This window comes from Hyla sarda, chromosome 3 (assembly GCF_029499605.1).
Source record: "Hyla sarda isolate aHylSar1 chromosome 3, aHylSar1.hap1, whole genome shotgun sequence".
Taxonomy (NCBI): Eukaryota; Metazoa; Chordata; class Amphibia; order Anura; family Hylidae; genus Hyla; species Hyla sarda.
The window spans coordinates 212,089,122-212,115,349 of NC_079191.1; the positions used below are offsets into that span (position 1 = coordinate 212,089,122).

Genomic DNA, 26,228 nt, shown 5'->3' on the forward strand with positions numbered 1-26,228 from the left:
GCGTCTGAAGTGAAACCGAAAGCATCCCGGCAGCTCAGTCGGGCTGTTCGGGACCGCTGCGGTGAAATCAGCTTGCAGGACACCAGGAGGATCCTTACCTGCCTCCTGTGTGTCCGATCGCTGAATAACTGCTCCGTGCCTGAGATCCAGGCAGGAGCAGTCGAGTGGTGATAACACTGATCAATGCCATGTTAATGCATGACACTGAACAGTGTAGGAAATCAGTGTGTGCAATGTTGTAGCCCCCTATGGGTCACTTTTTATCCCATTAAAAAATGAATAGAAAGTGATCAAAAAGTCCAATCAAAACAAAAATGGTACTGATAAAAACTTCAGATCACTACGCAAAAAATGAGCCCTCATACATCCCTATATGTGGAAAAATAAAAAAAAATGTATAGGGGTCAGTAGAGGACATTTTTAACCCCTTAAGGACTCAGCCCATTTTGGCCTTAAGGACTCAGACAATTTAATTTTTACGTTTTCATTTTTTCCTCCTCGCCTTCTAAAAATCATAACTCTTTTATATTTTCATCCACAGACTAGTATGAGGGCTTGTTTTTTGCGCGACCAGTTGTCCTTTGTAATGACATCACTCATTATATCATAAAATGTATGGCGCAACCAAAAAACACTATTTTTGTGGGAAAATTAAAACGAAAAACGCAATTTTGCTAATTTTGGAAGGTTTCGTTTTCACGCCGTACAATTTATGGTAAAAATGACGTGTGTTCTTTATTCTGAGGGTCAATACGATTAAAATGATACCGATTATTACATACTTTTCTATTATTGTTGCGCTTAAAAAAAATCACAAACTTTTTAACCAAATTAGTACGTTTATAATCCCTTTATTTTGATGACCTCTAACTTTTTTATTTTTCCGTATAAGCGGCGGTATGGGGGCTCATTTTTTGCGCCATGATCTGTACTTTTTTTTGATACCACATTTGCATATAAAAAACTTTTAATACATTTTTTATAATTTTTTTTAAATAAAATGTATTAAAAAAGTAGGAATTTTTGACTTTTTTTTTTTTTTCGTTCACGCCGTTCACCGTACGGGATCATTAACATTTTATTTTAATAGTTTGGACATTTACGCACGCGGTGATACCAAATATGTCTATAAAAAAAATTTACGCTTTTTGGGGGTAAAATAGGAAAAAACGGACGTTTTACTTTTTTATTGGGGGAGGGGATTTTTCACTTTTTTAACATTTTTTTTTACACTTGAATAGTCCCCATAGGGGACTATTCATAGTAATACCATGATTGGTAATACTGATCTGTTCTATGTATAGGACATAGAACAGATCAGTGTTTTCGGTGATCTTCTGCTCTGGTCTGCTCGATCACAGACCAGAGCAGGAGACGCCGGGATCCGGACGGAGGACGGAGAGGGGACCTCCGTGCGGCGTTATGAATGATCGGATCCCCGCAGCAGCGCTGCGGGCGATCCGATCATTCATTCTAATCGCGCACTGCCACAGATGCCGGGATCTGTATTGATCCCGGCACCTGAGGGGATAATGGCGGACGCCCGCGAGATCGCGGGCGTCGGCCATTGCCGGCGGGTCCCTGGCTGCGATCAGCCGCGCATGACACGGGCATCGCTCCGATGCCCGCGGTTATGCACAGGACGTAAATGTACGTCCTGGTGCGTTAAGTACCACCTCACCGACATTTACGTCCTGCGTGCTTAAGGGGTTAAACGTATAAATTTTCCTGCATGTAGTTATGATTTTTTCCAGAAGTACGACAAAATCAAACCTATATAAGTAGGGTATCAATTTAACCATATGGACCTACAGAATAATAAGGTGTCATTTTTACCCAAAAAAATGCACAGAGTAGAAAAGGAAGCCGCCAAAATTACAAAATGGCGTTTTTTCTTCAATTTTGTCGCACAATGATTTTTTTTCCCCATTTTGCCATGAATTTTTGGGTAAAATGACTGACTCGCTGCAAAGTAGAATTGGTGGCGCAAAAAATAAGCCATAATATGGATTTTTAGGTGGAAAATTGAAAAGGTAATCATTTTTAAAAGGTAAGGAGTAAAAAACGAAAATGTAATAACTGAAAAACTTAAGGGGTTAAAAATTAGGTGGACATACCAATGGAGGCGTTTTCACTGCTGTTACACCTCCATCTTCCTCCTGTTCAACATGCCCCTTGCTTTCTCCTCCCTCTGTATGACAAGCACGCGTCATCACTTGTGTACCAGCCACAGTACATGCGCTGCTTACTTGCTACACCTAGAAGTGGATAATTATACAAATTCATTACCGACTTTCGGGTTTAGCGAGCAAGTAGCGCATGCGCTGTGGCCAGTACACAAGGGAGTGGGGAGGGGGCTGTCTGATCGCCTGGGACAAAGATGGATGAGGTAAAGGGGTATGGGTGCATTAAAGAGGACCTGTGTTCTCTTTGTAAAAAAGAAGATAGGGGCATATATGAGTAGCTGAGGGAGGTTGATCACATACCATTTATAGTATGGTGATCAACTTCCCCTCCTGAAGATATAGGGTTCGTTAGCCCATCTGATGTTCTAGCTACTCTGTTAGATGGGCAGGGGTGGCATCATACTCTGTGCGGCATGTGTTCTGTACTAGGACAGGGTCTCACATACTTAATGGCCATGGGCATTCACTGAGTGCTAAGTTTGTGTGCACCTCGTCTTAGTACAGAGCTTTAACAGTCACTTGTTTTGTCACTTTAACTTCAACCTTTCTGACATTACCATCTTTACTTGGCAACCTATTTGTGACAATTCCCATAGGCCAGTTGTTTCTGCTTTCTTGAATATCTTTCAATAACACAATGTTTCCCACTTTGACATTGGGACTAGTCTCAGCCCATTTGTTGCAACTTTGTAAGGTAAACAGAACATCTCTCCTCCATCTCTTCCAAAACGTATCAGCCAGGCATTGGACTTGTTTCCATTGCTTTACATGAAGTTCTGTTGTACTAAAGTTTCCACATGGGGCCGATAAAAAGTCTACCTTTTTGGTCAAGAGCATAGCAGGGGTAAGAATTATTGGGTTATCTGGATCTGTAGATATTGGCACCAAAGGTCTTGCGTTAATGATGGCCATAACTTCTGCTCTAAAGGTACTCAAAGTCTCATGAGTCAAACGAGTAGGTTTGGCTTGGAGCAACATTGCATCTAAAATGCGCCTAGCTACACCTATTAATCTCTCCCAAGCACCTCCCATGTGAGGAGAGTGTGGAGTGTTAAAGAGCCATTTGCATCCTTTGGGGGAGATTTATCAAAACCTGTCCAGAGGAAAAGTTGCCCAGTTGCCCATAGCAACCAATCAGCTCGCTTCTTTCATTTTGCAGAGGCCTTGTTAAAAATGAAAGAAGCGAGCTAATTGGTTGCTATGGGCAAATAGGCAACTCTTCCTTTGCACAGGTTTTGATAAATCTCCCCCTTTGTCTTGAAGATAGTCTAGAAGTTCTGCATCATTTGAGCATATATGCAGCTCCTTGCATGCTCCTACAAAGTTAGTGCCTCTATCAGAGTGAATCAACTTAGCCGGACCACGAACAGTAAAGAATCTTCTGGACATGGACTCATTCAATTCTATATGCACTACTCTTATAGAAAGACATGTGAAAAGAACAGCCCAGCATTTGCTGTCAGCGCTACCTCCTCTAGTTTGGCGTGTTACAACTTCCCAGGGACCAAACACATCAACACCCATTCTAGTGAATGGAGGTTCAGGATTGATTATCTATTGGTAACTCTGCCATCTTTTGGCTTCCCAATCTCCCTTGGAGCTTACATGACACATTTGTGAATGATTGCAGACACTAGACGTTTTCCATCAAGGATCCAGAAACCTGCAGCTCTGATTGCACCATCAGTAATATGGCCCCCCTGGTGTACTATTTGATTGTGATAATATCTTACGATCAAGGTAGCAATGTGGTGATTGTGAGGAATGATGACAGACTGCTTCTTCTCATCTGACAGCGTGGCAAAGGATAAACGGCCACCTACTCTTAATAGTCCATCTTGACCTATAAAGTTTTGAAAGACAGCTATGTCTTGGAAATGTCTTTTGTTGTTCAGTACAGTCATATTCTTGCCTGAAACGTGTGTTATACAGAAGAAATTATAACTGTCTTGGCTTGTGAAAGTTCCCTTTCATGAAAAACTCCCCATCTTCCAGGTAGATTATCATTGTTTTTTTCTGGAAGCTTTTGGCAACATGGATTAACCTTGCTATAACCCTGCTCAGTCTCTTCAAGTCAGAAAATCTTATGAAACGATGTGGCTGCAGTCTAGCGTCAAAGGCTTTAGTACTGAAGCTTACTACTTCTGACCTAATTTCAGGATCAGCTTCAGGCTCCACTAAAGGGTAAATATTGGTTTCATCGGGATTATCTACAGCTGTCTGATACAGAAAAGGTGGCCATATAGAGTTCTGAAGACAAGCTATCTGTGTAGTCCTGGTAGCATAATCTGCAGGATTTTGTTCTGAGTGCACTTAGAAGCATTGTTCTGGATGTGCTGTTTGTCTGATCCTATTCACCCGATTGGAAACATATAAGAAGAATCTCTTTGTAGTGTTGCAGATATAATCTAGGACTGTTTTGCTGTCTGTTAAGAATTTCACAGCATCTAGGTCTAGGTCTATCTTGTCTTTAACCAGCTCATACAGTTCAACCGCTAGTACGGCTGCACATAACTCTAGACGTGGAATTGTATGTGCCGGCCTAGTGCTTAGCTTGGATTTTCCCATAACAAATCCAACATGACAGACATTTTCTGCATTGTTTACCTTCAGGCAAGCAACTGCACTTGTTGCTATAACAGATGCATCTGAAAAGATGTACAGTTCTTTTGTGCAGGCTTGTGACAATGAAACAGGAACATAACACCTGGATATTTGTAAACACTGTAAGGCTTGTAAAGGCTCTGTTCGTTGGACCCACTCGTGGAGTCTTTTTTGCAGACTTTTCTGTAAAGGAAGGGTGTCTGTCCCCAGGTCTTTAGCTCTGTCTTCTGCGGTAAAAGCTTTCATGACTTGTTTGCTGTTAGAGGCAATCTTATGTAGTCGCAGATTAGACTCTGCCAGCATTTGTGTTGCTTTGTTGAGAATGATGACTGCTCTGTCAGGTGTGTTAGCTGAAGCAAATCCATTGTCTACATAGAAATGTCTTATCACAAAGTGCTTGGCATCTTGACCATAACGTTCTGGGCAGCCTAGCGCATATAGTATATGGCAACAGCAGGAGAAGGGCTGTTACCAAAAACATGTACTCTGTTACCTCTGTATCTATGTTGTTATCCTTGTACCACAGGAAACGCAGGTAGTCCTGATGGTCCTCTCCCACTAGAAAACAATAAAACATCTGTTGCACATCACCTGTGAAGGCAATAGGCTCTTTCCTGAAGCGTAAGAGGATACCCAGAAGTGTGTTGTTTAGATCTGGGCCACTCAGCAGTACATAGTTTAACGAAACGTATTCATGTTGGGCCCTGGAATCGAACACAACTCTTATTTGATGGATGGTAAACGCCAAACATTGGCAGATACCAGCGTTATTTACCTTTATCCAGTGATGGTGCTGCTTCAGCATGATTATTGTCCAGCATCCTTTTGATGAATTCTGTAAAGTCTTTTTTCACTTCAGGTTTTTTTTTTACAAAGTTTTACGTAGTGTGTTCAAGCGCTTCATGACTTGCTCTCTGTTACTAGGTAAATAACACCTGGGTGTGTGAAAAGGTAAAGGGGCTACCCAATTGTTGTTTTTATCTTGAAAAGTCTCTTTATCTATGATATGGAGAATGGCTTGATCATCTATAGACACTGCTTGTTTGTCATCATCTTTTGTCCTCTGGAACACTGAGTTTCCTAAAGTGTCAGTCTTCATGCCACTACTAATGTCTCTATTATAACTAGGAGAGTCACAGTATGGTTTTAGGGTTTCTTAAACAACGAAGCTGTTGTGGCATGGACTGAGAAGGGACATACGCCCATTCTTTAGCATAGATGTCTTTGAAGTGCTGACACTTTCAGGTCGATGTGCTGCTCCCAGACAAGCTTCTCCTACTATAACCCGCCCTAGGTCAAGTCTTTAAGCATAGGGGGCATTAAAGGGTCCATTAATTTGTTGGCATACCTTATGTACCTGTAGAATGTCTCTTCCAAGAAGTAGAAGAATAGAGGCATCCATCTGGACAGCTGGAATAAGGTGAGATATTGATTTGAGATGAGGATGATGAAGGGCCACTTCTGGTGAAGGGATCTCTGCTTTATCATCTGGTATCATATCACACTCTATTAATGTGGGAAGTGAGAGATGGACTCTCTTGTCAAGAGACTCAATAGTAAAGTCAGTAGCTCTTCTCCCTGAGGTTTCTATCACTCCTGTACACGTCTTTAGGGTGTATGGAACTGCACTTGATGTAATGTTGAAGGCATCAAAAAAGACTGACTTTGCCAGTGACCTGTTACTTTGTTCATCCAGAACCACATACATCTTAACTGCCTTCTCTTTTTTTTCTCTGTGGGGTACACTGTTGCTAGGCAGATCTTGGAAAAGGAGCGTGGATTTATACTGTCACCACAGATTTCAGTACATTTGGACATTACTGGGGTAGCTAATTTATCTTTTTGCTCCCTGCCCTCATCTTTCAGGGTTTCAGTGACCTCTAGTGGTTGATGCAAAGTATTAGGGTGTAAAGCTGTGATGTGTCGGTCACTGCCACATTCTGAGCAATTTGCTCGTATTTTCCAGTCTTTGGCTATATGCTTGGTGGATTCACAACACTTTAAGAAGATGCCATTTTGTCTAAGAAAGGCTAACCTTTCCTTGATAGGTTTACTTTTGAACCCTTTGTACTTGTTTAGAGGATGGGGCATTTTATGAAGTGGGCAAAGTCTGTCAGGGCCTTCAAAGGTGTTTACCTTGTAGCTGCTTGCACCTCCTGGGTCCTCAGAGGGAACCATTGTCTTGTGGGCGGTCACTGAAGTCCAATAGTAGGATCTAGGTGGCTTTTCTGCCTATGGCAGTTGGCTGCTGGTGATGAAGGATAAACTAGGATCACACCTCACCTTAGCCTACTGCTGTACCAACCTAGAAAACACAAAGAAAGGGGGGAAGGGGATATCTTATTCTTCTTTATGTTTGGCTCCAACACTCATCCATTTTTCTTGCAGGTGGTGAGGTAGTTTCTTAACTATAGGCTTAATACTGTTGGTGGTATCTAAATGTGCAAGTCCCCTTAAAGGGGTACTCCGGTGGTCAACATGTTTTTCCGTTTTTGACTTACCCTATTTGTTTTGCTTCATTTCTATTTTTGTTGTTTAGCCTACTCTATTTCCGTTCTTTGTTGTCTTTTTATCCCCCACGTTGTTTTCCTATCTTTGCTTCTATTTCCTGTTTCTTGCTGTGCTGAAAACTACAAATCCCAGCATGCCACATGCCTTGCTGGTTTGGGGCAGCTCCTTTTTTTGTTTGTTTGTTTGTTCCGCCCTTTACCCATCCTACTATTTTCCCGGGTCGGCCCCCTTATACACAGCACACTAATATCAATCAGCCCTGGTTGGGATACACTGGCATACACACACAAAAGGGACTACAACTCCCAGCATGTGTCATTCAGGAGTCTTCAATCTGTGGTATAACACCAGCATGCTGCCTCTGTAGTCTTATGGGGGTTGTAGTTCACCACACCTCTGTAGGACATACACCAGTGTTTCCCAACCAGGGTGCCTCCAGATGTTGCAAAACTACAACTCCCAGCATGCCCTGACAGCCTTTGGGCATGCTAGGAGTTGTAGTTTTGCAACAGCTGGAGGCACACTGGTTGGGAAACACTGGTGTAACATGATGTGTATGCTGAATAGGCTAGAACATTGTTTCCCAACCAGTGTACCTCCAGCTGTTGCAAAACTACAACTCCTAGCATGCCCAAAGGCTGTCAGGGCATGCTGGGAGTTGTAGTTTTGCAACACCTGGAGGCACCCTGGTTTGTAAACACTAGCATACACACACACACACAACAGGGACTACAACTCCCAGCATGTGTCATTCAGGAGTCTTCAATCTGTGGTATAACACCAGCATGCTGCCTCTGTAGTCTTATGGGGGTTGTAGTTCACCACACCTCTGTAGGACATACACCAGTGTTTCCCAACCAGGGTGCCTCCAGATGTTGCAAAACTACAACTCCCAGCATGCCCTGACAGCCTTTGGGCATGCTAGGAGTTGTAGTTTTGCAACAGCTGGAGGCACACTGGTTGGGAAACACTGGTGTAACATGATGTGTATGCTGAATAGGCTAGAACATTGTTTCCCAACCAGTGTACCTCCAGCTGTTGCAAAACTACAACTCCTAGCATGCCCAAAGGCTGTCAGGGCATGCTGGGAGTTGTAGTTTTGCAACACCTGGAGGCACCCTGGTTTGTAAACACTAGCATACACACACACACACAACAGGGACTACAACTCCCAGCATGTGTCACTCAGGGGGAGATTTATTTATCAAAACCTGTGCAGAGGAAAACTTGCCCAGTTGCCTATAGCAACCAATCAGCTTGCTGCTTTCATTTTTATGAAGGCCTGTGAAAAATGAAAGAAGCAAATCTGATTGGTTGCTATGGGCAACTGGGCAAGTTTTCCTCTGCACAGGTTTTGATAAATCCCCCCCATAGAGATCATTCCCAGTATGAGATTTATTCCCCTGCAGTCCATACATCCCCAGCCCGTGCACCTTCTCATCCTCCCCTTCAGATAACACTTATCTTCTCTGTGAGGTCCTTCTCCTGTGCAGACCTGTGTCCTTAGAATACAGAGCAGGGGGAGGGGAGGTGAGGAGCTGTGTAATCAGCTGGATGAGATAAGGGGGTGTGGCTTATTCCCCTCATGCAGACAGAGAGAGAGAAAAAAAAAAAAGCTGTGACATCTTGTCCACAACAGACTCAGAACTGTGGACAACAGTAAAAAAAAACACTCTGAACTACAGAACTTCCTGCCCAACAAACAGGTAAGAAAAACACACACATGCTGCCAAAACATAGAACACATGTATATTGCAAAAAAACTAAACTTACAAAGAAGATGCCATATAGTCTAAAAAATTAACCACCGGAGTACCCCTTTAAATAACCTTCTTCCTTGGCACACTGGACTTCCCAAAGAATATCACCCAGCTCTTGCAGTTTCAAATTGTCTTTGCTGTTTAGCTTGGGGAAAGACTCCAGTCTTTTCATTTGAGTGCCTTCAATTGCCTCTGGTGATCCATATCTTTGCTCTAACCAGGCCATATCAAGTCCTACTGAAAGGTTAAATAGGTGTATCCAGCGCATCCTTCTTTCATGCTCTGTGGACTCAGACTCAAGCCACTTTACCATCAGGTCTAGCGTCTCAGCTGCTGTTATGTCCAAGTCTTTGACTGCATTCAGAAAAGAAGCCTTGGCCAGTAATTTTCCTGGCAGTTATCAAACTTGAGGAAGCCTGCATTAACCATTTCTTTACGGATAGGATATTTAGTGACGTCTTGCATGCTCTGGTGTTTGGATTGCTGCAGTGAGGATTCATCTTTTATCACTCTGGTACTGCTGGCCACATGGGTTTGTTTCCGTACACTCAGGAATTCAGATGGTTTTGGTTTAACCCCTTAAGGACTGAGCGAAATGGGAAAAAAAAATCATTGTGAAACAAAATTGAAAAAAAAAAAGCCATTTTGTAAGTTTTGGGGGCTTCTGTTTCTACGCAGTACATTTTTCGGTAAAAATGACACATTCTCTTTATTCTGTAGGTCCATACGGTTAAAATGATACCCTACTTATATCGGTTTTATTTTGTCGTACTTCTGAAAAAAATCATAACTACATGCAGGAAAATGTATACGTTAAAAATTGTCATCTTCTGACCCCTATAACTTTTTTATTTTACTGCGTATGGGTCGGTATGAGAGCTAATTTTTGGCGCCGTGATCTGAAGTTTTCAGCAGTACCCTTTTTGTATTAATCGGACTTGTTGATCACTTTTTATTCATTTTTTCATGATATAAATAGTGACCAAAAATACACTATTTTGAACTTTGGAATTTTTTTGCGCGTACGCCATTGACCCTCCGGTTTAAATAATGATATATTTTTATAATTCGGACATTTCCGCACGCAGCGATACCACATATGTCTATTTTTATTTTTATATGCACTGTTTTATTTTGTTACTAGGAAATGCCGGGTGATTTAAACTTTTAATTCAGAAGGGAATACCTGAAAGGGTTAACTTTTTTTTTTTACACTTTTTTTTTTTTTTTTTTTTTGCGAGCTCATATTTCCTCTAGGGACCTATGAGCTTGCAATGGCTGATTGCATACACAGATTGTTGCCTTTCCGTTGCATGGCAACAAGCTGTGTAATCGGCGGTTGATTGCTCCAGCCTGTAACTCAGGCTGGACCCCGCGTTATAGACAGGGACCGGACTTAGGACGTACTCATACGTCCTAAGTCCTTAAGGGGTTAAATTCAGCTGACTGATTGGGAAAACTGTATTGTTGAATTGCTGCTTGAAAGTTCTTGGACATACTCCCTAGTGCATTCTTCTGTGGAAAGGTGTTTCTCCGGCACATCTGTGCCTTTGTAGATAGATTCCATTTCAGACCCCTCAGTATCCACATAAGCTGCAGCTTCTGCTGCTGCAGCAGTGGCTGCACACTGACGCTGAAGAATATGGAACTTTGCTTCCTGTTCTAACTTTTCTTTTTCTTTCTCTGCTTTTTCCTTCATAATGGTGGCCTATTACTAAGCAAATTCTAGTTGAACACGAGCAGCCTCTGCTTTGGCGCAAGCCCTGACTAAAAGGGAACTTCCTGATGAAATCTGACTGCACCTTGCTGACCTACATGAGCATGTATCCTCCTGCTGGACACTTGGCATGCTCTCCCTGACTTGATGTGTCCCGGGTAGCTAATCTTCATCATTATACTGACTTCCTGATCTTAGGCTCAATCAAATTTTTACTGTTCCTGTTCTCAAAACACTGACTGTGATTCTAAGAGGACAGATAAACACTTGTTAGAGACTCCAATAAACAAAAGCCCATGCTTGTGTTGTCTACCAAAGGAATCCAACTTTCTTTAAGTTTGTGAAACTGCAGTACAATACAATAATAACATATCAGTAGACATAGAATCATTGGTCTAGCACAAATGGCACAACAGAAAGGCACTTATAGGTGATGTTGTCCCAAACCTTATGGGAGAGATATAGACATGCTGCTTTCACAGGGAATGGCAATGTAAAATGGCTGAAGAACTTCCTAGAACAAAGTTCATTTCCTGACTGGGAAATTTACATAACCATAGTTAAATCTGCTACTAACTTCTGCCACTAGATGGCAGTGGTACACTAAACAACCTGTAGGTATTAACCTCTTTAGGATACAGGGGATATGAATACCTCCTGCATACTGAGTCTTTATGGACGTAGGGCGTATGGGTACGCCCGTGGGAATTCCGGTCCCCGTCGCTAGCCGGTCGGGGACCGGACCAGGATGCCTGCTGAAACCCCTCGGTCCCCCTGAAGGGATAGGAGTGAGGTGGCAGGGGTGCCACCCCTCCTATCTCTGCTATTGGTCAATCATAAGCGACCGACTAAAAGCAAATCGGGGGCAGAGGGGTTAATGTTCGGTTCCGCCGTTATGCCCACCGACGGTAATCCGAGCAGAACGGGGGAACTGTAGTGTGACCGGCGGCAGTGGAGGTCCCTTACCTGCGATCCGCGGTGGGCGGCGATGACGTGTGGCTCCCTGGTGCGGCTCCTCGCACAGATTACGGAAGCCAGTGAGTAGTTGCCTAGCAACATCTGGAGGGCTACAGTTTGGAGAACACTATACAGTGGTCTCAAAACTGTAGCCCTCCAGATGTTGCAAAACTAGAACTTCCAGCATGCCCAGACAGCAAACTTCTGTGTGGGAATGCTGGGATTTGTAGTTTTGCAAGATTTAGAGGGGTACAGTTTGTGGATCACTGTGCAGTGGTCTCTAAACTGTGACCCTCTAGAACCTGCAAAACTACAACTCCCAGCATGCCCACACAGCAGTTAGCTGTCTGGGCATGCTGGGATTTGTAGTTTTGCAACATCTGGAGGGCCACAGTTTGGAGATCATTGTGCGGTGGTCCTCTAAATCTTGCAAAACTACAACTCCCAGCATGCACGAACAGCAAAAGGCTTTCTCACCATGCTGGGAGTTATAGTTACAGACCTCCAGCTGTTGTATAACTACATCTCCCAGTGTGCACTTCGCTGATCAGTACATGCTGGGAGTTGTAGTTTTGCAACAGCTGGAGGCACACTGGTTGGAACATACGGAGTCAGGTAACGGAACCTAACTGAAGGTTTTCCAACCAGTGTGCCTCCAGCTGTTGCAAAAGTACAACTCCCAGCATGCACGGTCTGTCTGTGCATGCTGGGAGTTTTAGTTTTGCAACAGCTGGAGGTTTGCCCCCCCCCCCCCCCCCCCATGTGAATGTACAGGGTACATTCACACGGGCGGGTTGACAGTGAGTTTTCTGCTTCAAGTTTGAGCTAAATTTCCTGCTGTGGCGCAAACTCCTAGCGGGAAACTCACTGTAAACCCCCGCCCATGTGAATGTACCCTAAAAACACTACCCAACACTACACTACCACAAAATAAAGGGTAAATCGCTGCATATACACCCCCATTACACTGCCCCCCCCCCCCAATAAAAATAAAGAACGTATCGGACGGCAGTGTTTCCAAAAGGGAGCCTCCAGCTGTTTCAAAACAACAACTCCCAGCATTTCCGGACAGCCACTGACTGTCCAGGCATGCTGGGAGTTTAGCAACAGCACTCTGTTTGGGAATCACTGTCATTGAATACCCCTATGTCCACCCCTATGCAATCCCTAATTTAGTCCTCAAATGCTCATGGCGCACTCTCAGTTCGGAGCCCTGTCGTATTTCAAGGAAACAGTTTAGGGCCACATATGGGGTATTTCCGTACTTGGGAGCAATTGCGTTACAAATTTGGGGGGCTTTTTCTCCTTTTACCCCTTATGAAAGGAAAAGTTGGTGTCTACACCAGCCTGTTAGTGTAAAAAAATGTAAAAAAAAAATGACACTAAAATGCTGGTGTTGCCCCAAACTTTTTATTTTCACAAGAGGTAAAAGTACAGAAATACCCCATATGTGGGTGTAAAAATGCTCTGCGGATGCACAACAAGGCTCAGGAGTGAGAGCGCACTATGTACATTTGAGGCCTAAATTGGTGATTTGCCCAGGGGTGGCTGATTTTACAGCGGTTCTGACATAAACGCAAAAAAAAAATACCCACATGTGACCCCCATTTTGGAAACGACGGCAATCACCGAACGTAACAAGGGGTATAGTGAGCCTTAACACCCCCCAGGTGCTTGACGAATTTTCGTTTTTACTAAAATGCTGGTGTTACCCTAATTTTTTCATTTTCACAAGGGAGAATAGGAAAAAGGCCCCCCAAAATCTATAACCCCATTTCTTCTGAGTAAGAGCATACCCCATATGTGGATATAAAGTGCTCTGTGGGCGAACTACAATGCTCTGAAGAGAAGGAGCGCCATTGGGCTTTTGAAGAGAATATTTGTCTGGAATTGAAGGCCACGTGTGTTTACAAAGCCCCCATAGTGCCAGAACAATAAACCCCCCCCCCCCCCCAGATGTGACCCCATTTTGGAAACTACACCCCTCACATAATGTAATAAGGGATACAGTGTCTACAGATTTTTGGAACAGTGGTCCGTGAAAATGAAAAATTTTATTTTTCATTTGCACAGCCCACTGTTCCAAAGATCTGTCAAACGCCAGTGGGGTGTAAATGCTCATTGCATCCCTTATTAAATTCTGTGAGGGGTGTAGTTTCCAAAATTGGGTCACATGTGGGGGGTCCACTGTTCTGGCACCACGGTGGGCTTTGTAAATGCACAAGGCCCCCAACTTCTATTCCAACCAAATTCTCTCTCCGAGAGCTCAATTGCGCTCCTTCTCTTCTGAGCATTGTAGTTCACCAGCAGAGCAGCTGATGTCCACATATGGGGTATTTTCATGCTCAGAAGAAATGGGGTTACAAATTTTGGGGGGCATTTTCTCCTATTACACCTTGTAAAAATGTAAAATTTGGGGAAAAACCAGCATTATAGTGAAAATAAAAATCATTTACACCTCCAAAGTTGTCAAACACCTGTGGGGTGTTAAAGCTCACTGTACCCCTTGTTCTGTTCTTTGAAGCGTGTAGTTTCCAAAATAGTATGCCATGTGTTTGTTTGTTTTTTTTGTTTTTTTTTGCTGTTCTGGCACCATAAGGGCTTCCTAAATGAGACATGCCCCCCAAAAATCATTTCAGCAAAATTTGCTTTCCAAAAGCCAAATGTGACTCCTCAGAAGAGCATTGTAGTGCACCCGCAGTGCACTTGACGTCCACACATGAGGTATTTCAGTACTCAGAAGAGATGGGGTTAAACATTTTGGGGAACATTTTCTCCTATTACCCCTTGTAAAAAAATGTAAAATTTGTGGAAAAAACAGCATTTTAGTGAAAAAAAATAATTTCATTTACACATCCAGATACAAAAACTTTTGATATGTTGTAAAGCATGCAAAACCAATATGTTTTGCAATTGCTTTCATTAGAACATTTTCAGTATTTCATTCTGAAAAAGCCAGTCAAACAGCTGCCCCCCCCCCGGCCTTCTTGGACACATACTAGTCCTGCTGTGTCCATACGTCATCACCTATGTCATGGACACACATCCTTGATTGACAGCTGTGAGTGCAGGACTCACAGCTGGAAGAAAAATCCTCCCACTGTCAACTTGTGTTGCGCTACTGTCAGTGAGGACAAGCTGGGAGTTGTAGTTTTGCTAATGCTAGGGGAGATGTGAGCAGACAGCATACTGAGGGAGGGGACGGAGACCTGCACAGTGAGGCCACACCCCTTCCCTTTGAGAGAAATTCAGACTAGTGAGCTAAATTAAAAGTATAATAAAATAAATAAAGGTGCTAGACACATAAAAATTAGATGTACATGGTCAGGATTAGGTACTGAGTGATATATTTAAAAAAATGTTTTTTTTGTTGGATCTGATGGGTCCGCTTTAAAGCTCACTGGACCCCTTGTTACGTTCCTTGAGGGGTTTAGTTTCCAAAATAGTATGCCATGTGTTTTTTTTCTGCTGTTCTGGCAGAATTCAGTCCAGCGATCTGCGGCGATTCCGGGTCAATCGGGTCTCCAGTGACCCGGTGACCCGGTATTACTGGCTGTTCGGGGCCTTCTCTGACGGCCCCCGAACAGCCAGAGCCTGCAGGGGTGAGGTGGCACTGGTGTCACCTCACGATCGCCCTGATTCATCGGCCGGATTACCGGCCGACCAATCAGGGCGCCTGCTGCGGGTGTCACTCCCACACCCGCTCCGCCCCTCTTCCGGAGGACGTGAGCGGGTGCGGGAAGACGACCCCGGGTGCTGCGATGAAGCAGCAGCAGGAGGTGAGTTACAGCCTCCTGCTGTTGCTTAGCAACAGCTCCCAGCATGCAAAAAGGGCATGCTGGGAGCTGTAGTTATGCAACAGCAGGAGGCAGACCACCACAACTCCCAGCATTCCCTTATGGGCATGCTGGGACTTATGGTTTTGCAACAGCTGGAGGCACATTTTTTCTATGGAAAAGTGTACCTTCAGCTGTTGTATAACTACAACTCCCAGCTTGCACAAACAGCTAAAGTGCATGCTGGGAGTTGTAGTGGTGCATCTGCTGGTTGCATAACTACAACTCCCAGCATGCCCGTTGGCTGTCGGTGACTGCTGAGAGTTGTAGTTTTGCAACAGCTGAAGGCACACTGGTTGTGAAACTCAGAGTTTTACCTAACTCAGTGTTTCACGACCGGTGTGCCTCCAGCTGTTGCAAACTACAACTCCCAGCAGTCACCTTACACCATGCACCGTACATGCTGGGAGTTGTAGTTTTGCAACAGCTGGAGGCACACTGGTTTTGAAACACTGAGTAAGGTCACAAACTCCGTGATACATAACCAGTGTGCCTACAGTTGTTGCAAAACTAAAACTCTCAGCATGTACAGTCTGTCAGCGCATGCTGGGAGTTGTAGTTTTGCAACAGCTGGATGTCCCCCCCCCCCCCCCCAATGTGAATGTACAGGGTACACTCACATGGGCGGAGGCTTACAGTAAGTATCGGGCTGCAAGTTTGAGCTGCAGCAAATTTTCTGCAACAGCTCAAACTGCCAGCGAGAAACTACTGTGAACCCCCGCCCGTGCGACTGTACCCTAAAAACACTACACTACACTACCACAAAAAATAAAATAAAAAGTAAAAAAACACTACATATACACATACCCCTACACAGCCCCCCTCCCCTCCCCAATAAAAATGAAAAACGTCTGGTACGCCACGGTTTCCAAAACGGAGCCTCCAGCTGTTGCAAAACAACAACTCCCAGTATTGTCGGACAGCCGTTGACTGTCCAGGCATGCTGGGAGTTTTACAACAGCTGGAGGCACCCTGTTTGGGAATCACTGGCGTAGAATACCCCTATGTCCACCCCTATGCAATCCCTAATTTAGGCCTCAAATGCGCATGGCGCTCTCACTTTGGAGCCCTGTCGTATTTCAAGGCAACAGTTAAGGGTCACATATGGGGTATCGCCGTACTCGGGAGAAATTGTGCTTCAAATTTTGGGGGGTATTTTCTGCTTTTTCCCTTTTTAAAAATGTAAAGTTTTTGGGAAAAGAAGCATTTTAGGTAAAAATTTTTTTTTTTTTTACATATGCAATAGTCGTGAAACGCCTGTGGGGTATTAAGGTTCACTTAACCCCTTGTTACATTCCCCGAGGGCTCTAGTTTCCAAAATGGTATGCCATGTGTTTTTTTTTTTCCGGTCCTGGCACCATAGGGGCTTCCTAAATGCTGCGTGCTCCCAGAGCAAAATTTGCTTTCAAAAAGCCAAATGTGACTCCTTCTCTTCTGAGACCTGTAGTGCGCCAGCAGAGCACTTTTCACCCCCATATGGGGTGATTTCTGAATCGGGAGAAATTGGGCTTCAAATTTTGGGGGCGTATTTTCTGCTTTAACCCTTTGTATAAATGTAAATTTTTTGGGAAACCAAGCATTTTAGGTAAATTTTTTTATTTTTTTTTACATATGCAAAAGTCGTGAAACACCTGTAGGGTATTAAGGTTCACTTTACCCCTTGTTACGTTCCCCGAGGGGTCTAGTTTCCAAAATGGTATGCCATGTGTTTTTTTTTTGCTGTCCTGGCACCATAGGGGCTTCCTAAATGCGGCATGCCCCCAGAGCAAAATTTCCTTCAAAAAAGCCAAATGTGACTCCTTCCCTTCTGAGACCTGTAGTGCGCAAGCAGAGCACATTTCACCCCCATATGGGGTGTTTTCTGAATCGGGAGAAATTGGGCTTCAAATTTTGGGGGGTATTTTCTGCTATTACCCTTTTTAAAAATGTAAAACTTTAGGGAAACCAAGCATTTTAGGTAAAAAATTTTTTTTTTTTTTTTTTTTACATATGCAAAAGTCGTGAATCACCTGTGGGGTATTAAGGTTCACATTACCCCTTGTTACGTTCCCTGAGGGGTCTAATTTCCAAAATGGTATGCCATGTGTTTTTTTTTGCTGTTCTGGCACCAAAGGGGCTTCCTAAACGTGACATGCCCCCCAAAAACCATTTGACACTCCTTCACTTCTGAGCCCTCTACTGCACCCGCCGAACAATTAACATAGACATATGAGGTATGTCCTTACTCGAGAGAAATTGGGTTTCAAATACAAGTAAAAATTTTCTCCTTTTCACCCCTTGCAAAAATTCAAAAATTGGGTCTACAAGAACATGCGAGTGTAAAAAATGAAGATTGTGAATTTTCTCCTTCACTTTGCTGCTATTCCTGTGAAACCCGTAAAGGGTTAAAACGCTTACTGAATGTCATTTTGAATACTTTCGGGGGTGCAGTTTTTATAATGGGGTAATTTATGGGGTATTTCTAATATGAAGACCCTTCAAATCCACTTCAAACCTGAACTGGTCCCTGAAAAAAAGCGAGTTTCAAAATTTTGTGAAAAATTTGAAAATTGCTGCGGAACTTTGAAGCCCTCTGGTGTCTTCCAAAAGTAAAAACTCATCAATTTTATGATGCAAATATAAAGTAGACATATTGTATATGTGAATAAAAAATTTTTTTTGGGAATATCCATTTTCCTTTCAAGCAGAGAGCTTCAAAGTTAGAAAAATGCAAAATTTTCAAATTTTTCATCAAATTTTGGGATTTTTCACCAAGAAAGGATGCAAGTTACCAAAAAATTTTACCACTAAGTTAAAGTAGAATATGTCACGAAAAAACAATCTCGGAATCAGAATGATAACTAAAAGCATCCCAGAGTTATTAATGGCCGAGTCCTTAAGGTGAAAAAGGGCTCAGTCCTTAAAATTGTATGCTGTTCTGTAGTCTATGATTTACCAGTACACCCAAATACTTTTCTACTAGTGGCTCTGCCATTTTCACCTAGGGCATATGATGCATGCAGTTTATTAGTACCCAGATTTATGGTAACTATATTTATCCGCATTGAACCTCATTTGCCAAGTGAATGCCCAAACGCTAGCAGGGACATTTATCATCGTTTGCTTTGGTAAGTGAGTTCTGTAGGCATTTTATTTTGCTTTGGTTTTGCTTATGTATGACGTATTTATTATACTATCAAAGGGGGTTGATAAATTTGGCTCACATAAGCAAAAAACAATAAATTACTTTAGAATACAATTTATTTTAGCATACCTTAGCAAAAAACAATAAATAACTTCAGAACACCACTGGGAAACACCACCTCCTCTCCTCTGTGTTTATTAAAAGTTTTTCCCCTAAATGTACTAAACTATTTTTTGTGTTTTTTCTTCAGTGCTACGTAGATGACCAGTGTTTTTTTAATTAATAAAATGCTTAAAGAGGGCTTGTAGGGGGAGTGTTTTAATTTTTTATTTAAACGTGTTTTTAACTAAATTTACTTTTACAGGCTTAGTAGTGGGAGCTGTCTTAAAGACAGAATTCATTACTAAGCCGGGGCTTAGTGTTAGCCTCAAAAACAGCTAGCGGTAACCCCCAATTATTACCCTGGTACCCACCACCACAGGTGTGCCGGTACCAATTGGCCCACAGTGTCAAACAAATGGCGCTCCTGGGCCTAGGCCGTAACAGGCTGGCATAATTTAGGCTGGAGAGGGCCAGTAACAATGGTCCTCGCCCACCCATGTAGCATCAGGCTATTGCTTCTTGGTTGGTATCTGGCTGAGAATGAAAATATAGGGAACCACACACGTCTTTTGGAATTAATAAAAAGAAAAAAACGTGTGTGGTTCCCAGTATTTTCATTCTCAGCCAGATACCGACCAAGCAGCAACAGCCCGACGTCATCAGGGTTTGCGAGGACCATTGTTACTTGCCCTCCCCATTCTAAATAACATCAGCCTGTTACCACCTAGGCCCAGGAGTGCCATATTTGACGCTCCAGGCTTGTTGGCATTGGCTCTTCCTGGCATCCCAGTGGCGGTGGGTACCGGGGTAATTATTGGGGGTTAGCGCTTGCTGTTTTTGATGCTAATACTAAGCCCTGGCTTAGTAATGGATTCCGTCTATAAGACGGCTTCCACTACTAAGCGTATAAAGTTACAAAAAAAAAAACACATTTTAAAAACTCTTATTCCAAAAAACACTCCCCCACAAGCTCTCATTAACCATTTTATTAATAATAATAAAAAAAAAAAAAGTGGGTCATCGTTGTAGTCCTCCGAAGTAGTCCTCTGCATAAACGGATCTGAAATAATAATTAAAAAAAACTCTTCCCTGGGGAGAACGCCCATAAAGCTGTGTTTCCAAACAAGGAGCCTCCAGCTACTTCTAAACTACAACCCCCATCATTTCCAGACAGCCTTTCTGGGAATGATGGGTGTTTTAACCCCTTAAGGACTCAGCATTTTTCCGTTTTTGCATTTTTCCTCATCACCTTCTAAAAATCATAACGCTTTCAATTTTGCACCTAAAAATCCATATGATGGCTTATTTTTTACGCCACCAATTGTACTTTGCAGTGACATTAGTCATTTTACCAAAAAATCCACGGCGAAACAGAAAAAAAATATCATTGTGCGACAAAATTGAAGAAAAAATATCATTTTGTAACTTTTGGGGGCTTCCGTTTCTACGCAGTGCATTTTTCGGTAAAAATAACAACTTATCTTTATTCTGTAGGTCCATATGGTTAAAATGATACCCAACTTATATAGGTTGGATATTGTCGTACTTCGGAAAAAACTCATAACTACATGCAGGAAAATTTATATGTTAAAAATTCTCATTTTCTAACCCCTATAACTTTTTAATTTTTCTGCGTACGGGCCAGTATGAGGACTCATTTTTTGCGCCGTGTTCTGAAGTTTTTATCGGTACCATTTTTGTATTGATCTGACTTTTTGATCGCTTTTTATTCATTTTTTCATGATATAAAAAGGGACCAAAAATACACTATTTAGGACTTTGGAATTTTTTTGCGCGCACGCCATTGACCGTGCAATTTAATGAATGATATATTTTTATAGTTCGGACATTTTCGTACGTGGCGATACCACATATGTTTATTTTTATTTACACAGGTTTTTTTTTTTTATGGGAAAAGGGGGGTGATTCAAACTTTTAATAGGGAAGGGGTTAAATGACCTTTGTTAACGGTTTTTTTTCTTCACTTTTTTTTGCAGTGTTTTAGCTCCCATAGGGACCTATAACACTGCACACACTGATCTCCTATACTGATCCCTGCAAAGCCATAGCCGCGGTGGGACTTAGGGCGTACAAGTCCCAGGCGCCCTGCGTCATCACAAAGTGCAATTGGTCCTGTAAAAAAACAGCTCTGATATGGTTGTGTAAAGTAAAGAAATGGGAGTTATGGCTATGAAAGGCAAGAAGGGAAAAAAAAGAGCAAAAAAAATAAATTGGACCGGTCCTGAAGGGGTTAACACAAGTTAAATATGCTATTATTTTATTCCTTAGGGTGTGTTTACACATTCATGTTTTCAATTTCAATTATTCAATGCAAATCCAGAATTAGATCATAAAAGGAGGGCATGTATTAAGATGGAGGGGGAATTTATAAAAGGATTTACTTGTTTTTTTGGGTAAAAAAAATGGGTTAATTTACAACTTTTTCTGCGACTTTTGGTTTACATAAGAAATCAAGGTGTGATAGCTGGAGAGGTTTCCTATGAGGATTTCTTCCTGCTCTGGACAGTTCCTGACATGGACAGAGGTGTCAGCAGAGAGCAGTGTGGACAGAAAATAACAACTCAACTTCCTCTGTAGTATACAGCAGCTGATAAGCGCTTACATTAATTTACAAATCTGTTTAACTTTATAGCACCAGTTGATTTGAGAAAAAAAAGTTTGCAGTGGTAATGGATTTCTCATTAGGGATATGTTGCAAAGTCCCCTATTTGTCCAAAATCTGCACAAGTTTAGTCTTAAAAAACTGTCTGTGGACAGCATTTGTGTCACAAACGGCTTAATAAGTCACCGAAAAAATCGCAGAGAAAGAATCCTACAAATTGGTGTACTGAACTAAGTAAATGTGTAATGGCACCATATTTATCACCTGCCCTGCACCACGTAATAAATTTAGTGCACGAACACATTTCCACCACACAAATAAAGGTGTAAAAAATGTTCACCTTCACCACTTGATAAATTCCTTCAAGACTTCTGTTTTCAGAGCCATTCCCGACTTTGTTTTGAATAATTGTAATTAAAAATCTGAACGTGTGAACACAGCCTTAAGCTACAAGGGAACAAATTAAATATTTATATGTACAGATGTAGCAGAGTTAACAGTTAATACATGTAGTTAACATTTATTACATATTTCAATGCTTATTGCCTTTCTTATGGCCATTTTCCCATTTTTTCCGATAGGAGTTTATTATAGAAGCTGCAGACTAGCTTCAAAAACAGAAATCAATCACAATACCAGGTTATTTTGCTTTGAACTACCTCAGTGCTGTCATCTTCAAGTTCCTGTGGGACATCATGTTTACCTCAAGCTAACAATTGCAGGTACAAGAAACTGGTAAATGTGTGTGTGTGTGTGTGTATATATATATATATATATATATATATATATATATATGTGTGTGTGTGTATATGTTTGTATATATGTATATTACTGTGCAAAGGTTTTAGGCAGGTAAGTGTGGTCAATATTTCATTGGGCTTGTACCACCAATGTTTCTTCCTGTTTATAAGGTCCCTCGCCACTGAAATACCGCAATATATTTATTTTAGGTTCCTTATTTTATCCTACAATACTATATCATATCAATACCATTCTATGTGTGATATCACTTATTATATAGTGCCTCAGCCTTGTGAATAGTATACACAACCAGAATTTCTGCAGCTAAAACTGCCCTGTAGTGAAAACTTTAATTTCACATGGGGCTTATGTGCTGCATTGCGGACGAGATTTAAGAAATATCATTCACATGCTTTGGAAAATGTCTTCATAATTAAAGTGAAACTGACAGCCGGTTTACCTGCACTAAACCCAATACATGGGGTTATAGTGCAGATGGTCCAAATGAAATTGATGTAAAACTTACCTGCATCCGTCTTCCAGTTCCTAAGATCTGTTATTAGCCGGCTTTGCGCAATGGAGGCGGGACCCGGCATACAGAGCTTCCCTGCCTCCATGCCAGGTCCCATCTCCATAGCGCAAAGCCCACAATTAACCTGTTAGCAATCCTGAGTAGTAACGTGTCTCTGGAACTGGATAACTAATCCTGGTAAGTTATACCTCATTATAACTGTAAGTGCATGCTGGGAGTTGTGGTTGCAACAGCTAGTGGGTGGGTGGTAGATGCAGACGGGTGGCCGGGAAGCAGCTTGAATTTTAACACCAGGGTGCCTCCAGCTGTTGCTAAACTACAACTCCCATCATGGGAGTTGTAGTTTAGCAACAGGGTACCTCATGGGAGTTGTTGTTTAGCAACAGCTGGAGGCACCCTGTTTCTAAACTACAACTTCCATGATGGGAGTTGTAGTTTAGCTATAGCTGGAGGTACCCCAGTGGAGAGCGCCATAAATGAAATAACCTGGTTTTCATGTTTTTTTGTTTTTTTTTTCTTCTCGTTCAGATGACTATGTCAATGACCAACATATTTTTGGGTTTAATATTAATAAAATTGTTAACAAAGGCTTGTTGGGGAGTGTTTTTTGGAATAAAAGTTTTTAAATGTGTTGTGTTTTTATTTTTTTTATTTACTGTACAGGCTTAGTTGTAGAAGCCATTTTATAGATTGAGTCCATCACTAAGCCGGGGCTTAGTTTTAGCACCAAAAATAGCTAACCCCTAGTTATTACCCTGGTACCCACCACCCCAGAAGTGCTGGGAAGAGTCAATACCAACAGGCTTGGAGCATCAAAAATGGCACGCCTAGGCGGTAACAGGCTGGCGTTATTGGGGTACAGGCTGGGGGAGGGCCAGTAATAATGGTCCTCGCCCACCCTGGTAACGTCAGGCTATTGCTGTTTGGTTGGTATCTGGCTGAGAATAAAAGAGGGGGAACTACACGTTTTTTGCTTAAATAATTAAATAATAATGAACAGAACGTGTGTAGTTCCCCCTATTTTTTATTCTGTTTAATTCTGTTTTTATTTTTTTATTATTTATGCAAAAAATTTTTGTGGTTCCCCGTATTTTCATTCTCAGCCAGATACCCACCAAGCAGCAACAGCCTGAAGTTATCAGGGTGGGCGTGGACCAATTTTACTGGCCCTCCCCAGCCTAAGTAAGTCCACACTGTTACCGCTTAGGCCCAGAAGCACCATTTTTGACGCTAAGGGTCTGTTTGTACCAGCTCTTCCCCGCACCCATGTGGGGTTGGGTACTGGAGTAATAATTGGGGGTTAGCGCCAGCTGTAATTGGGGCTAACACTAAGTCCCGGCTTAGTAATGAACTCGACTCATAAGACGGATTCCACTACTAAGCCTAATTAAGTAAATGAAAAAAACAACACATCTTAAAAACTGTTCTTCCAAAAAACACTCTCCCACAAGCCCTCATTAACCATTTTTATTAATATTTAACAAAAAGGTCAATAATGTAGTCCACTGAATCTGAAGAAGTCCCCTGCATACACAGATCTGTATATGTATATTAGTTTTTTATTTAAAACTAGTGAAAACTAGTTTTGACTGAACGCCTTGTGAAAACTAGAATTGATAGCTTTTCACCAGTGAAAACTAGTTTTGACTGAACGCCTTGTGAAAACTAGAATTGACAGTTTTTTCCTAGTTAAAACCAGTTTTTACTGAATGCCTTCGTACAAACTAGAATAACTTTATATTAGTAGCAAATTTTGTTGATACATGTAGTGTTTTTTTGCAAATAAATCTAGTTATTAGGGATGTCCCGATCCCATTTTTTGAAGACAGAGTACGAGTACCGATACCTTTTTTTAAGTACTCGCCGATACCACATATGATACTATTTTAAATGTCATGTGACAGGTAGTTATGTTTTTTTATTTTTTTTATGGGAATTTTTTTTCTTCAGTTTTTATTAGGGAAGGGCTTTTTTATATTAAAAAGCAAAACGTAATGAATGTATAAGTAAATCCCCCAGATAGCTGCCCCATAAATGAAAACCCTAGGTAGCCCCCCTATTAGCTTGGTAGATGGTCTCCATAATAGCTTGTAGGTAGTAGATAGCTCCCCACATTAGGTAGGCAGCAGAAGTCCCCCACATTAGGTATCTAGCAGATGTCCCCCACATTAGGTTTCCAGCAGAAGTCCCCCACATTAGGTAGCCATCAGAGGTTCCCCCATAGTAGGCAACAGTTCCCTCATAGTTGGCAACAGTTCCTCCATAGTTGGCAGCAGTTCCCCCATACCAGGCAGCAGTTCCCCCATTGTATGCAACAGTTCCTCCATAGCAGGCAGCAATTTCCACCACCCCCTGTCCTCCGGCATACATACCACCTGTGGCTCTTTTCTTTTTCTCCTGTCGGCTCCAGCGTGGTGCAGCGATCGAGGAGGGGGGGAGGTCAGCAGTTCCCCCATAGCAGGCAACAGTTCCCCCATTGTAGGTGATAGAATTGGGTAGAGGAGACTAACATAGGCAACAGTTCCTCCATAGCAGGCAGCAATTTCCACCACCCCCTCCCCTCCAGCATACAGTCATGGCCGTAAATCCCTAAACTTTTTCTAGAAAATGAAGTATTTCTCACAGAAAAGGATTGCAGTAACACATGTTTTGCAATACACGTTTATTCCATTTGTGTGTGTTTTGGAACTAAACCAAAAAAGGGAGGAAAAAAGCTAATTGGAGATATTATCACACCAAACTCCAAAAAATGTGCTGGACAAAATTATTGGCACCCTCAACTTAATATTTGGTTGCACACCCTTTGGAAAGAATAACTGAAATCAGTAACTTCGTATAACCATCAATAAGCTTCTTGCACCTCTCAGCCAGAATGTTGGACCACTCTTCCTTTGCAAACTGCTTCAGGTCTCTCTTATTGGAAGGACACCTTTACCCAACAGCAATTTTAAGATCTCACCACAGGTGTTCAATGGGATTTATATCTGGACTTATTGCTGCCCACTTCAGAACTCTCCAGTGCTTTGTTGCCATCCTTTTTGGGGTGCTTTTTGACATATGTTTGGGGTCATTGTCCTGCTGGAAGACCCAAGATCTCGGACGCAAACCCAGCTTTCTGACACTGGGCTGTACAGTGCAACCCAAAATCCGTTGGTAATCCTCAGACTTCATGATGCCTTGCACACATTCAAGGCACCCAGTGCCAGAGGCAGCAAAACGACCCCAAAATATAATTGAACCTCCACCATATTTCTCTGTAGGTACTGTGTTCTTTTCTTTGTAGGCCTCATTCCGATTTTGGTAAACACTAGAATTATGTGCTTTACCAAAAAGCTCTATCTTGGTCTCATCTGTCCACAAGACTTTTTCCCAGAAGGATTTTTGGCTTACTCAAGTTCGTTTTGGCAAAATGTAGTATTGCTTTTTTATGTCTCTGTGTCAGCAGGTCTCCTGCCATAGCGTTTCATTTCATTTAAATGTTGACAGTTTGCATTGACAGTGATGCTCCCTGAGCCTGCAGGACAGCTTGAATATC

At 42.2% G+C, this 26,228-nt stretch overlaps 1 protein-coding gene across 1 annotated transcript in view; it reads left to right on the forward strand.

Annotated features, from left to right (window-relative positions):
• The window catches only part of LOC130362079 (cytochrome b5 reductase 4), a 270,381-nt gene that overhangs the window by 147,559 nt on the left and 96,594 nt on the right, over positions 1–26,228 (forward strand). Inside the window, exon 11 of the mRNA XM_056566016.1 lies at positions 22,002–22,142. Coding sequence (XP_056421991.1) covers positions 22,002–22,142 — 141 coding nt within the window. The remainder of the gene's footprint in view (positions 1–22,001; positions 22,143–26,228) is intronic.